Consider the following 14,875-nt stretch of genomic DNA (forward strand, 5'->3'; position numbering starts at 1 on the left):
TTAGACTCCTGAATAGAGCAGAGTCATCCACTTGATTTTGGGTATATTCTGGTCTCTTAGAAGAAACAACCTCCAAAAATTATAAAGAAGTAAAAACTTATACATACACAAAAATAAAGGAAAACATGATGATAGGATGGAATATGACTGTAAAGATGAAAATTTTTAAACAATTCTAAAAAAGGAATTCATAAGATAAGTTGGTTGGGAAAAAAACGTAAAAAAGATGTGGAGAGAATGTGATCAGGCTGGGGACTAGAACAAACCCATGTGCTAGATTTAGGGTATATTTAGATCTATTGGAAGAGGTTGTATCTCAAAATTTTAAAGAAAAAAACCTATATGTATACAATAATAAGGTCAAATACAATGAAGGGATAAAATATGACTATAACAATGAAAATTTTAAAATATTTTTAAAGTGTACTGTCATGATAAAATAGTTAAAAATGTTAAAAGAGGAAAGAGGACAAGTCAAAATGAAGAATAAGAAAAAAATAAAATTTAAAAAAAACTTACGTTTGCAAGACTAAAGGATCATGGGAAGAAAACAATGAATTCTATGTATTGCTTTCCCCTAGCTCAGGATTTCCGCAGTTCTCATTGATTGGTAAAGTTGGTCTTGGTTTGATATTCTTGCTGATCTTCTTGGTGGGAGGGGGTGTGCTTTTGTAGTGATTCTCAAACGTTTTTGACTGAGTTAGAATTGCACCACCCTTTCCAGGGACCAGGCTAAGTAATCTGTTTGGGTTCACTCTCGATAGCTTTTGTTCCCTGAACACTTTCCGAAGAGCTTTGGAGGATGGGAATGAAGATGGCAACCTCTTAATCTCTGGCCCAGAGGAGCTGAGAGTTCAGGGACCCATTCTCCAGTACACTATCAGAGAAAAGCAGTCACACCCTCCCATCTCCCTGGTCTCTGGCTGCACTCCGTCCGTGCTCACCTGGCCTGTGACTGAGGGGTTCTATCTCTGGCGCACAGCCCCATTTGGAGTCTCCAAACCCAGCAGATTCCTACTGTGCCCTCCTGTACTGCTTTTCCTGCAGGAGGACAAGGGGCTCTCTCCAGATCTGCCACTTAAGGGGTCCCTGTTCGAAGAGCAGTGGTCCAAATGTGCCTTGGATAAAGGTTTAAGGTAACCATAGGCTGAAAGCTTACTCCTTGACTCTGTCTCTGTAGCTGGCTTCCCCTCTTTGATACCTCCAGCTCTGCCACACTCAGGCAGCCCCAGTCTTTCTTTGACCCAATGGGTCCTGAGACCACACTGTCCCCACACCCCCAGTAAGCATCTGGGGCAATGTCCCTCAGTGGAGTAGACTTCTGAATGTTCTGATGCTCCACTCCTTACTAGGAGCCAGCTCCTCCCCTCCACCATCTATCTTCCTGTTTTCTCAGATTCACTTCTCCACATGTCCTACCTTCCAGAAAGTGGTTGATTTTCTGTCCTAGAATTTCTGCTCTTCTTGTCTTCTATCTCCTGTTGAGTTTATAGGTGTTTGGAATGGTTTGATAACTATCTAGCTGAACTCCTGGGACCTAATGATATTTCAGTGTTTTACTCTTCTACCCTCTTGCTTCCTCCACATGAGATTATTCTTAATCGACTATGTGAGTAGCTTAAAAGTTTTTTTAACATAACTCTCAATAAGCAGCACTATGTAAGCCATTTGGAATCATTTCTCTACAAATAGAAGTCAAGAGAATGGCTTATTTGGTTAAGAGAAATTAAGATAATTATAGATTATTTCTATGTTTCAGGGGCATATTTTATTATCACAACTTTTTTTCAGCAATCCCATGAGCTAAATGTAGTTTTCTTTTCCCACCCACAAATAATAATTAGGAAAAAATAAGGGAGGCATATGTATGACATTGCTTTCTCTACAAATATTCATTATATTCTTCCAGTTTCCCTAGTAAATGTTTCAGCCCTGCTACCAACTAAACAAGTAGAGGAAGTGTTCTTGATACATTAATATTTGTTGATTTTTTATTAGCTTTGCATTTCATTTCCACATTAAACAAAAATAAAAGGATATAAAATGTCTATTTGGTCAATTCCCATATTAAGAGAGAATCCATAAAAACAAAATTTCACATCAGAGTCCTGATGCTACTTATTACATTCTTTTATAAACAAAGTTTTTTTATTTGTTTTTCCAAATTATCTTTATACCTTCTAATTTTTTTCTTTTTGGAAATATTTCAGTATACTATTTTTGAGTTTATTATGTTTTTTTTATATTAAAGTCTCCAATTGAGGCAAAATTAGTTTTTATTTTTTAATGCATAGACTTTACTTTAAAGGTCTATTCCAGTAAAAATATTTAAACTAAGTTTACATGAATCAAATTAAAATGAATGTGTTCTACAAATTCACTTAGATTATTACAGCTTCTCAGTGATTGGGTGTCATTGAAATTGTTCAAGAATTACAAATGTCTAAAATTTCAAGTGACAGCTCAGTGGTTAAGTGCCTATCTGAAAGTATATGGACTAGTTAGTAATTAATTTATCACTTAATTTAAAATGAAGTAGGGTTCTCATTGTTATGTATATAAATGTGTGAATCTCAGTTACAATTCTGGCAAAATAAAATCTACCATTAAATGGGTGTCTAAATCCTTTGGGACATTATTATACAATAATGACTATCAAGGGTTTGGCATAGAAATAGCAATCAAACTATCAGTCATTTATTTGATAGCTAATTTGTTTCTACTAGCTGATTAGGCTTTTAAAGGCATAGAAAGGAGGCATTCCCTGATTTTAAATGCAATATATTGTGAACTGATTTAGGGTAAAGTGGACTGTGGGATTTCTTCTTTTGACAGGCTGACAGATCAGATATTCTGAAAGGGCCTTCAACTGAAAAACAAGAAACATATTTCTCAGTGCATTTCTGGTTTAGAAGAAAGCAAAGAAAATCTACAAGGCTATGCATAGATACTGTATAAACACACATAAATAGATATACACATAATGAAAAGAACATGAACTGAAATGAAAATAAGAGATGAAATGGGAAGAAAAGTTGGTTTTCCTTGGAGCAGATGGCAATAAATCTCTGGAATGAGACGACTAAGATGGGGGCCTAGTCTCCTTGGATCAATAGGTGAAGAAGCTAAACTTGAAATTTAGCATTTATTTAAAACCCTCAGAGAATGTTAAATGGCACCAGCTTGGTAGTAACTCTTGGATTCAATTAGCATAAAATGAATAAAATTATACCCAATTTAGGGCCTCAGGATTCTCAAAGCTAAAGCTCAAATAAATACGCTTTTACTATTAAATATAGCAAACACATAGGGAAGAAAGCTATCATGAATGAGTCACTAGAAATATCAGTTTTTTTGGGAAATGAGGGCATTTGAAAACCCTCCAGTATATGGTAGAATTTAGAAAGTCACATGCATGTGCAGGACAAGGCGCATGTTCAGAAAACCTGAGAAGACCTTAAACTTTCACCACTAGCTGATGTGTAAACCTAGTGTAAGCAACAAGTGAAAGCTAAGGAGACTTGTGAATGGTCTGGCTAAGTATTAAACAAGTGTGGGGCACTGAGCCAATCTTCAAAGACTGGGGAAGGTCTTGTCATGGTCTGCATATCTGTGCTCACTCAAAATTCATGTGTTGAAATCTTAATGCCCAATATGATGATATTGGGAGGTCGGCCCTTAGGAAATACTTAGGTCCAGAGGATTAAAAAAAAAAAAAAAGATTTCCATTTATGAGGAAGAGTGTTCCCACCACACACTAAATCAGCCAACATCTTGATCATAGACTTTCCAGCATCAAGGACTGAGATAATTTTTTTGTTGTTGTTTATAACTCATCCAGTTTATGGCATTTTTGTTATAGCAGCCTAAAAATACTTAAAGTGATTGCTTTTTAAGCTCCTTGTATTTAAAAAAAAAAAATCAAGAAAGTATGAGCATTCAAAAGAACAAATTGATTTGACCAAAAAATCCCTGAAGAAAGTTCAGTCATTGAGTGTATTAAACAAAGATTTATCATGATTCTATTAATTATGCTCAAAGAATATGGACAAAGAATTGAAGGGAACCATAAAAATGATATATTAATAAAATCTGAATATCAATAAGGAGATATAAATTATAAAAATAGGAATTTGGGGAATTCAGAATATAAAACTGAAGTGAAAAATTAACTAGAGAAGTTCAGTAGCAGATCTGACCAGGCAGAAGACAGAATTAGTAAACTTGAACAGTTTTTTGGACAACTAAAATTATCCAGTCTGAAAAATAAAAAGAAAAAAATAATAAATAAAAAATAATGAAATGGGCATAAGAGATATGAACAAGTTAGTAAAAAATGTATTACGAGAATCTTATATAGATGCAGAAGGAATATTTAAAGAAGTAATGGTCAAAAATTTTCCAAATGTGAGTAATACATGAATCTACACATTAGAAGCTCAAGAAACCCCAAGTAAACTCTAAGAGTTTCATACATGGACAAATCATAGTTAAATTGCTGAAAGATATAGACAAAGAGAATCTTGAAAGGATGAGGGAAGAAGTCACTGGTCATGTGCAAGAAATCCTAAAAATATTAACAGCTGATTTTTAATAAGAAAAAGACATGGAAACCAGAAAACCATAAGATAACATATTTAAAGGATGAAAGAACAAGGATTTTTGACAGATATAAAATTCTCTCTCTCTGCCTGCCTCTCTGACTACTTGTGACCTCTGTCAAATAAATAAATAAAATCTTTTAAATAAATAAATAAAGTGGAAGAAAAGAAACTAATATTTAGAGTACATAATCAGTAGCAATAAAACAACTTAATTTAAAAATAGATAAAAGACTTGAATAGCCAGTTCTCCAAAGAAGATATGCAAATGGCCAATAAATACATGAAAAGATATTTGATATTATTATTCATTAGAGAAATGCAATCAAACCACAATAATAGAAAACTTTACACCTACTGGGATGACTACAGTAAAAACAAAATAAAAATAAGCAACACACTTACTTGGATGACTACAATAAAAACAAAACAAAAATCAAAACTTTTGAAACGTGGAAAAACTGGAATCCTCCTGTATTGCTGGTAGGAATTTAAATTTTGCAGCAACTCTGGAAAGTAATTTGGCAGTTCCTCAAAAAGTTAAACATACAGTTAATATATGGCACTGAAATTCCAGTCCTGGGTATATACTCTGAAAATCGAAAACAAATATTTGAACGTTTACATGTATACCAATCTTCATAGTAGCAATATTCACAGTAGGCAAAAAATACATACATCACATGTGACTATCAACAGAGTTTTAGTTAAACAAAATGAACTATAGACCTAAAATAGAATATTGTTTGGCCATGAAAAGGAATACATTTGCTACAATATGTATAAACCTCAAAGATCTTATGCTAAGTGAAATAAATCAGACACAAGAAGACAAATAATTCTACTTACATAAAATACTTCTTATTGGCAAATTTATAGAAATATATAGCATGTTAGAAATTACCAAGGGCAAGAGAAAGGGAAAATGAGGTGTTATGGCTCAATAGTCACAAGGTTTTAGTTTGATGTATTGGAAAAACTTTTAGAAACAGACAGTAAGAGTTGTATGACATTATGAACATAATGCCACCAAACTGTACTCTTAAAGAATGGTTAAAAGCACAAATTTTCCTTTACATATATTACCATAATAAAAAAATAGCAAACATAGAGGAAACACAGATAATATTAGAAATAGAAACAGGACAAAAGCCTAGATGTAGCATCAACTAAAAGAAAGTGAATAACTATATGACAATGAATTTGAAAATTTTCTCAATGTTGAAATATTTCTGAGAAAAGTAAACTTATTTCAACTGACTCAAAAGAAAACAAACCTGAAAGTCTGAATAATTCAAAAAGTTAAAAAAAAAAACTACTGCTCTCCAGAAAGAGCCTTAGATATTTTTACAACATAGTTCTTTTATTTTTTTAAAAGTTTTTATGTATTTATTTGAAAGAGCACAAGCAGGGGGCAGAAGCAGAGGGAGAGAGAGAAGCAAATTCCCTGGTAAGCAGAGAGCCTGACCCCAAGATCATGACCTGAGCTGAAGGCAGTTCCTTAATTAACTGAGCCATGCAGCTGTCCTTTACAGGATAGTTCTACCCAACTTCCAAAAAATAAATTATTCTCAAACTTACAGAAGCTTTTCCATAATAGAAATGAAAATATACTTGTGTCAATTTATTTGATGAAAAATTTTGATACTAAATCAGCAAGGAAAACCGGAGAAGAAAACTTCCTTGTCTTCATAAAGTATAATTACCTCAATAATATTCTTAATGGTGAAATATTAGAATAATTTTCTTTCTTTCCCTTTAATCTTGCATTTCCTTTATTTTTTTAATTTAACTTTCAGTGTTCCAAAATTCATTGTTTATGAACCACACCCAGTGCTCCATGCAATATGTGCCCTCCATAATACCCACCACTAGGCTCACCCAACCCTCCATGCCCATCCCCTCCAAAACCCTCAGTTTGAGTCCTCAGTCTCTCATGGCTTGTCTCTGCTTCCAATTTCCCCCATCTCACTTCTCCTGTCCATCTCCCAATGTCCTCCATGTTATTCCTTATGTTCCACAAGTAAGTGGAACCATATAAAAATTGGCTCTCTCTGCTTGACTTAGCATAATCTCTTCCAGTCCCATCCATGTTGATATAAAAGTTGGGTATTCATCCTTTCTGATGGAGGCATAAACTCCATTGTATATATGGACCATATCTTTTTAATCCATTTGTCCATTGAAGGGCATCTTTGTTCTTTCCACAGTTTGGCGTCTGTGACCATTGCTGCTATGAACATTGGGGTACAGATGGCCCTTCTTTTCACTACATCTGTATCTTTGGGGTAAATACCAATTGCACGGTAATAGGGAAACTCTATTTTTAATTTCTTATGGAATCTCCACACTGTTTTCCAAAGTGGCTGCACCAAGTGACATTCCCAAAAACAGTGTAAGAGGGTTCCCCTTATTCCACATCCTCTCCAACACATGTTCTTTACTGTGTTGTTAATTTTGGCCATTCTAACTGGTGTAAGGTGGTATCTCGATGTGGTTTTGATTTGAATCTCCCTGTTTGCTAATAATGATTAATATTTTTTTCACGTGTCTGTTAGCCATTTGTATGTCTTAATTAGAGAAGTGCCTTTTTATGTCTTCTACCCATTTTTTGATGTGATTATCTATTTTGTGTGTGTTGAGTTTGAGGAGTTCTTTATAGATCTTGGATATCAGACCTTTGTCTGTAGTGTCATTTGAGAATATCTTTTCCCTTTCCATGGGTTGCCTCTTTGTTTTGTTTACTGTTTCCTTTGCTGTTCAGAAGCTTTTTATCTTGATAAAGTTCCAAAAGTTCATTTTTGCTTTTGTTTCCTTTGCCTTTGGAGACATATCTTGAAAGAAGTTGCTGTGGCTGATATCAAAGAGGTTAGAGCCTATGTTCTCCTCTAGGATTCTGATGGATTCCTGTCTCATGTTGAGGTCTTTTATCCATTTTGAGTTTATCTTTGTGTATGGTATAAGAGAATGGTCAAGTTTCATTCTTCTACACATAGCTGTTCAATTTCCCCAGCATCATTTATTGAAGAGACTGTCTTTTTTCACTGTATATTTTTATTTTCCTGCTTTGTCAAAGATTGTTTGACCATAGAGCTAAGGGTCCATATCTGGGCTCTCTACTCTGTTCCACTGGTCTATGCGTCCGTTTTTGTGCCAGTACCATGCTGTCTTGGTGATCACAGCTTTGTAGTAAAGCTTGCAATCAGGCAATGTGATGCCCCCAGTTTTGTTTTTCTTTTTCAACATTTCCTTAGTAATTTGGGGTCTCTTCTGGTTCCATACAAATTTTACGATCATTTGTTCTAGCTCTTTGAAAAATGCTGTGGAATTTTAGTTGGGATGGCATTGAAGCATTTCCTTTTAAGTGAGCTACAACTTAATGAGGCTAACTATAACCTATTCCATTAAACCCCAGAAATCCAGGGCAGTTAAGATAAAAGAAACTCAGTCAGAGAAGGATAATTATCATATGGTTTCACTCATACGCAGAATATAGAAAACAATGCAGAGGATTAAAGGGGAAGGGAAGGTAAATGCAATGGGAAGAAATCAGAGAGGGATTCAAACCATGAGAGACTCTTAACTATGGGAAAGAAACTGAGGGTTGCTGGAGGGGAGACCGGTGGGAGAATGGGGTAAGAGGGTGATGGGTATTAAGGAGGGTGCATTATGTGATGAGCACTAGGTGTTATATGCAACTGATGAATTATTGAACTCTACATTTGAAACTAATGATGTTCTATATGTTGGCTAATTGAATTTAAATTTTGAAAAAAAAGATAAAAGAAAGGGAGAAGCAAGAACAGTACCTGGGTGGCCTAGTTGGTTAACCCACCTACTCTTGGTTTCAATTCAGGTCCTGATTGAGTCCTTTGTTGGGTTCCATAGAAGTGGGCTTAAGACTCCTTGTTCCTCTGCTCCACCCTCACCACCCTTCCCATACTTTCTACCTCTCTCTAAAATTAATAAATAGGACAGATAAGAATATAAATTGTTATTTACAGAAGATATACTTGTTATATACAAAACTAAAAATAAATTATAAATAATAGTAGTAGGAAAGTCATCTAAATGTAAGCTCAATAAGCAAAAATAAATTTCCTATCTATATACAAACAGTGAAAAGGTAAAAATATAAAGATATATACCATTTGAAATGACAAAAAAAAAAAAAAAAATAGGGCACCAGGGTGGTTCTGTCACCTCAGCTGCCAACTATTCATTTCATCTCAGGCCATGATCTCATGGTGGTGAGATCAAGACTTGCATCAGGCTCCACACTCAATGGGGAGTCTGCTTGGAATTCTCTCTCTTTGCCTCTTCCCTCACTCATGTGCTCTCTCTCTCATAACTAAATAAATCTTTCAAAAGAATAACAAAAAATAATAAAAAATGGTTTTCAAAATGTGTATAGAAAAATTGAATATCTGACTCATAAGATGGTCTTATTTTATAGCGATAACAAGCCAATTTCTGTTGGTTCAGGGACACTCAAACTGATCAAAGAGCTCAGTCTAGAACTCTCAAACCAAAATCCTTACTTATAGACTCTTGAGATATGTCAGTCTGACATGCAGATCATTGGGGAAAAGAGGTCTGTTTACTCAAGTAATATTGAGACAACTGCTTATTTATACTGAAGCTTTGAAAAGGGGGATCTCTGCTAGGTTACTGTTATTGTTTATGTCTCTATTTCACACACTTTATGAAAATCACTTCCTCAAAAATAAAGATTTGAAGAAAATAGGTAATGCAGAAGTGTTACTTATAAAATAATTGATTAAAAGTTCACTTTAGTAAAATTAGTAATTCCTTCTTATCAAAAGATTTTTTAAAAAGAAAGCAAAAAAGCAAGCTATCAACTTGAAGAAGATACTGCAACTCACATAACATGTAATAGATTACTATCCAGAATATATAAAGCTGACCTCAACTAGTGAGTTAGACTCAGTGGTGTATTATGAATGAGTTACAGGTAGAACAAAGACATTGATCTTAGCTCTCTGTGAGGCAGAGTAGGGCCTGGGTAAAAAATTTTCATTGGAAGTAGCCTCATCTTTTTACCTCAATGTGTCTTAAATATTACTCTTTCCTATGTGCACTATAAAAGAAACATGTTGGGAATCACTGATATAAAGAATTATGAAATCAATAACAAACAGTCCAGGGGCACCTGTGTGGCTCAGTGTTGTGAAATCAGGCCCCACGTCAGGCTCCACATTGGGCATGGGGCTAGCATGGTATTCTCTCTCTCCCTCTTTCTCAGCCCCTCCTTCCAAAAAAATAAATAAACAAGCAGTCAAGTGAAAAATAGTCAAAATACAAAGTCATGTCACAGAAAAGGAAACATAAATGACATACATATAAAAATATATACAGCTTAATTATTAAGAAAATACTTTACACACTCTCTACATTGGTAGAAATAATTAAATCTAATGTACAGAAGTTATAAGTATTTAAACTAGTAAAATAATTTTGGAAAACCTTATGACACAATATCATGAAATTAAATGTTTGCTTGTTTTTGAGAAATTATAATTCTAAGCATATAACATAGAGATATACATTTGAACTAGGAACTGTTTAATAGTGTTCATAAGCATATTGTTTATAAAAACAAAAAAGTAAAAACAACCTAAATCTCTAATGACAGACAATTATCAATTGAGAGTATCTGTATGTAACTATCTATATGTAATATAAAACCATTAAAAAAAATCAAGAGGTGTCATAATAAAAAAAATGTTATAAAGCTTAAAAAATCCAGAATATAAAATTGGTCATTTTTTTAGAATTTCTCTTTATATTTCCAAGGTAACAAATAGCTATGAAAATTATTAGAGAGATGACTTTTTGATTTATTCTTTACTAAAATTGGTGACCTTGGGCATTCATTTTTTTAATCTAAAATAATGAATATTATTTTATTATTAACTATTTTTTGCTCAAGGCATGATTATATATGACAGTATTTATGTAATTTCTTCCTGTACTGATTCTTAATTACATTATTATTTAATATCATATCAGGTTCCTAATTTAAAAATTACAGATTTATTAAATATGAATTTTTGCATAAATGTATAAACAATGTATGAATGCATAAGTATATGTTAGTAAGAAATAATACTAAGTTACGTATTGTGGTGTCATTTGCTCCCAGTTTTACTAACATGTTATAATCATTTGAGGGATTCTGTTACCAAAGGATATACAAAAGTAAATCCAATACCTTTAAATCTGGTAATTTAGATTCAAATTTAGCTCTAATGTTTTTTTAAGCTTTACTATTTAATGGAAATAGCACACTGTGTTTTTCCATGTTAGTTTTATAAAAAATATATGCAAATGTATGGAAAACCACTCTCCGCCTACATGTACTTTTTATAAAGACTTCTCAAAGTAGATTTGCATTAATCATGCTTCAAATAAGAGTTTCCTATAAACAAAAGCCATGCCATTTCATTGAAAATTATTACAGAAGGTGCATTAGAGCAAATAAAAATCATGAAAATTATAATAATTGGATTTTAGGGAGAGTCAGACGTAGTCTGCTTGCATGGTATTTATATGGATGAATACAATGAGTCTGATATGCATTTTCAACGTTTCTTTGCCCGAATTTTTATTTTTATTACATATTGCAATATAGTTGAGATGTTTGTTTCTGTTTATTGCTAGGTCATACAGATAAATTTTGAAGAATTTGATCTGGAGATTGGCTATGATACATTGACCATTGGTGATGGAGGTGAAGTTGGAGACCCCAGGACAGTACTCCAAGTGTAAGTGCTCACAATCTCATTCTTGACTTTGCCTATCAGGTCTTTATTAAAATTTACCCTTTTTTCTCTTTCTTCTTTCTTTCTTTTTTTTTTTTTTAGTTGGTCCTTTCCACTACTACGAACAGAAGAAGCATAGTAACTTGGTTATTATGATCAACCTACATATAGTATTTATTAGTTCTTCTTCAGTGAGGTTTAAGATACTGGATCTAAACAGAATTTTCTAGACTCCACTGGCAAACAGAAACCTGTCAGAAATGGAAGCTTACAGTAAAATTGCAGAGTGGATGATTAGGGTTTATTTTGAAAAATACCCTTGCCCTTAGAGTTTAGAAATGGAAAGGGAAAAAAAAAGTATAAAATGGATCCCCTGGGATATCGGTACTGCATATCGGTACTGATATCGGTACTGCAGACTTGTGGGTCATGTTCATGTATTGGCTGTAAAATCATTCCTAGCCATTGAGATATGAAGTTTAGATTTGAAATAGATGAAGTAGAGCAACTGGGGATTTTGATATGGGCTGAAACAATGATCATGTATCAAAAAACAGGAAATGCTAAGAACTTATTTATTCCCCAGTCCTTGGGCTATTCATTCCAATAATCTACCTCTGATAGTGGCATGGAAAATATTTTGGGGAGACTATTTTGTGTTTTCTCCTTTGAACCTCAAAAATTTAGGATTCACTTTCTCTCAGAATTCCTTTCATAGCTATTGATTTTCAGTTCAGACTTCATGAACACAATGGATTTCCCTAAACCATCAAATTGAAGTTCACACTGAGTATTTCATCTCCACTGGGAATAAAAATTAAAGCTTCATTCTGTGAGCATTACCTTTTAGACTATTCAATCAATAGATCTAAATTGGTCCCCCTAGTGAGAATGTGGGAGGGCTAGGAAAGAGAAGAAAAAAAAAAATACACTATGTTTAAAACACCCTAAGACTGTGAGAGTAGCAAGTGTGTATGTGCATACACATACACACACTATTCAGATCCAGACCTTATTGTAATGATATGGATCTAATTTTTCTTATAAAACTCAAAATAAGAAAAAATAGGGCAATACCTTTACAACTTTTAGATACTGAGAGAACAAAGAACTTTTTAAAAAAATACAACCATACTCTAAAGAAAAATTAATTCCTCCTTGATCAAGAGATGCTTTAAATCCACACTGTTCTAGGCTGTGTGTGTGTGTGGGGGGGGGTGTTACGCCTTGTTTCCCACCCCACCCCGCATAATGTCCTTCCCACAGTCACACACTGCCACCACTATCTCTCACCAAAGTCCGCCATTTTCTGCATACCTACCATCCCCATTTGACCTCAGTTGCAAAAACAAAAACAAAAAAATTATTAGTGGTTTTGCTGCTCACTTCAAAATTTTAATTGTTAAGTGTATATGATGCCCTTATTTCATTTTATGTTGGAAGACAGGGATGGGGAGAGTTTTAAATTAATTTTTAAAATCCTGTCTTGAATGGATGAAATCAAATAGTGGATGAGGTGAGAAGCATGGGATAATTTAGTAAAAAAAAAAAAAAAAAAAAAAAAAAAAAGCTTACAGTTGTTTTTTTGAAGAAGATTATTCCCAAATTAGCTGGACAACAAAAGATTCTATAGAGAACAAATGTAGGGATGGGTAGTGCCTTTATAAACCAAATAAATAGTCAAATGGAAATAGCCGTATGTCACAGACTAACATGAGTTTCCTTCTGTTGCTGGTAGGAAAAAGAAGAAAAAGTTATATATTTTTTTCCTCTTCTCATATTCCTCTTGTTATACTGTCCCTTTTTTGTGTAGTCGTTCTACTTTGTAGTTCTATTTCCCTCACTCTGAGAAGTTATATTAATTTTGAAAAATTCATGAGATTCCCATTTTTCGTCCATATTCCTCTGTCTGTAACCAGAAACTGTTTCTCAAACTTGCTTTTCTCCCTGAGAAACAAAATTGCACTTCTCTGAAAATATAACCCTTTTCCTAAGTAAGGATGACTGAAACAGAACTTAGGTAGCACCTACTCCTGGAGGTGTTCAAATGAAAGCTGGCTGACTCACTAACAGAGATTTTACAGTGCTAGAATTAGATCAGAAGTTCCTTTGAACTCTAAGATTCTGTAATAATAGAACTTAACTGGATTTGTATCCACCAGAGAAGCTGATCTAAATTTGAGAGAATCTGAAGCCTATTTCTCAAGGTTAACTTTCCCAACTTTAGGACCGCTCATTTGGGCGTTTACAGGGCCCAGAGTAAGAAAGCAAATAAATGCAAACTCATATATCTAAATATTATAAGTTATATATGAAAGCTATATGTCATCAAATATAGTATGTTCCATTCTCCTACCTTGACAAACGCACTTTCATGACGACCTGATGAGACAAGTTTGCATTTGGAATTCTAGGAATTGTGTGGTTTCCTTATGGGGACATGAAGTCATGGGGCAAATGTGTTCCCAGCCCCAGCCTACAGCTGCCACCCACTCTCACCAACCTCAGCTCCATCCTTCACCAAGCTGTGGTCTTCCCAGTCTAAATATTTGAAGACCACGTGCCTCCCTGCAAGTACTGTCCACTGCCCAAGGGTACACATATGGGTCCTATGTCCTGGCCCTGGAAATATGCATGTGGAAAGGAGGCTTATTTGCCAGATAGCAGGCAAATCCAGGGTACTGGGTGCTAGTGAGTTGTAAAACAGTACTTCTCAAACAAACTGTAAAATAGATTTGTTTTCATTTCTGATCTATCTTGAACTGATACTTTTGTAAAGGGAAGGGAAAATAAATGCATCGAAAAATGAAATAAAAACATGTGTGAGTACAATCCCATTATTTTTATATTATGAAATTCACCGCACACAATTGCTCTTAAATTACTTTAGAAGTTTGAAAGACTTACTCCCAATTCTTGTACTGATGGCACAATGGGCTGGAAACTAGCCTAGAATCTGGAAGAAGTCAGGGAGGGAGGCAGGCACCAGCCAGATGCATCAACTCCCTGGGGAAGAGTTAAGGAAAGGTCAGAAGGACACCCTCCATGGGGAAGAGATTAGAAAAGGGGTCCTCCTGCCCAAGTTGAAAAACAATATTAGGTATGTGGCATGATAAATTGTCAAGAATTTTAAATTTTAAAACCCCAGTTGAAAAGAATTTATTTTAAATGATGCTCTTCGGTGCCTGGGTGGCTCAGTGAATTAAGCCTCTGCCTTCGTTTTAGGTGATGTTCCTAGGGTCCTGGGATCGAGCCCCATGTTGGGCTCTCTGCTCAGCAGGGAGCCTGCTTCCCCCTCTCTCTCTCTGCCTGCCTCTCTACCTGCTTGTCATCTCTGTCAAATAAATAAATAAAATCTTTAAAAGTAAATAAATAAATAAATAGATAGATAAATAAATAAATAAATGATGCTCTTCCAACAGGTAAAACTAGTCTCCATCTGGACACCTTAGTTAGCAATGTTTATTAATCTATGATTGTCTTTTTGAT

General features: G+C 34.4%; 1 protein-coding gene across 5 annotated transcripts in view; it reads left to right on the forward strand.

Annotated features, from left to right (window-relative positions):
- The window catches only part of CSMD3 (CUB and Sushi multiple domains 3), a 1,245,805-nt gene that overhangs the window by 652,668 nt on the left and 578,262 nt on the right, over positions 1 to 14,875 (forward strand). For all 5 annotated transcript variants that reach the window (XM_082720053.1, XM_082720054.1, XM_082720055.1 and 2 more), the window contains one exon: positions 11,286 to 11,389. In XM_082720053.1, coding sequence (XP_082576179.1) covers positions 11,286 to 11,389 — 104 coding nt within the window. The remainder of the gene's footprint in view (positions 1 to 11,285; positions 11,390 to 14,875) is intronic.

The sequence above is a fragment of the Mustela nivalis genome (assembly GCF_964662115.1).
Source record: "Mustela nivalis genome assembly, chromosome: 2".
In the NCBI taxonomy this organism is placed as follows: domain Eukaryota; kingdom Metazoa; phylum Chordata; class Mammalia; order Carnivora; family Mustelidae; genus Mustela; species Mustela nivalis.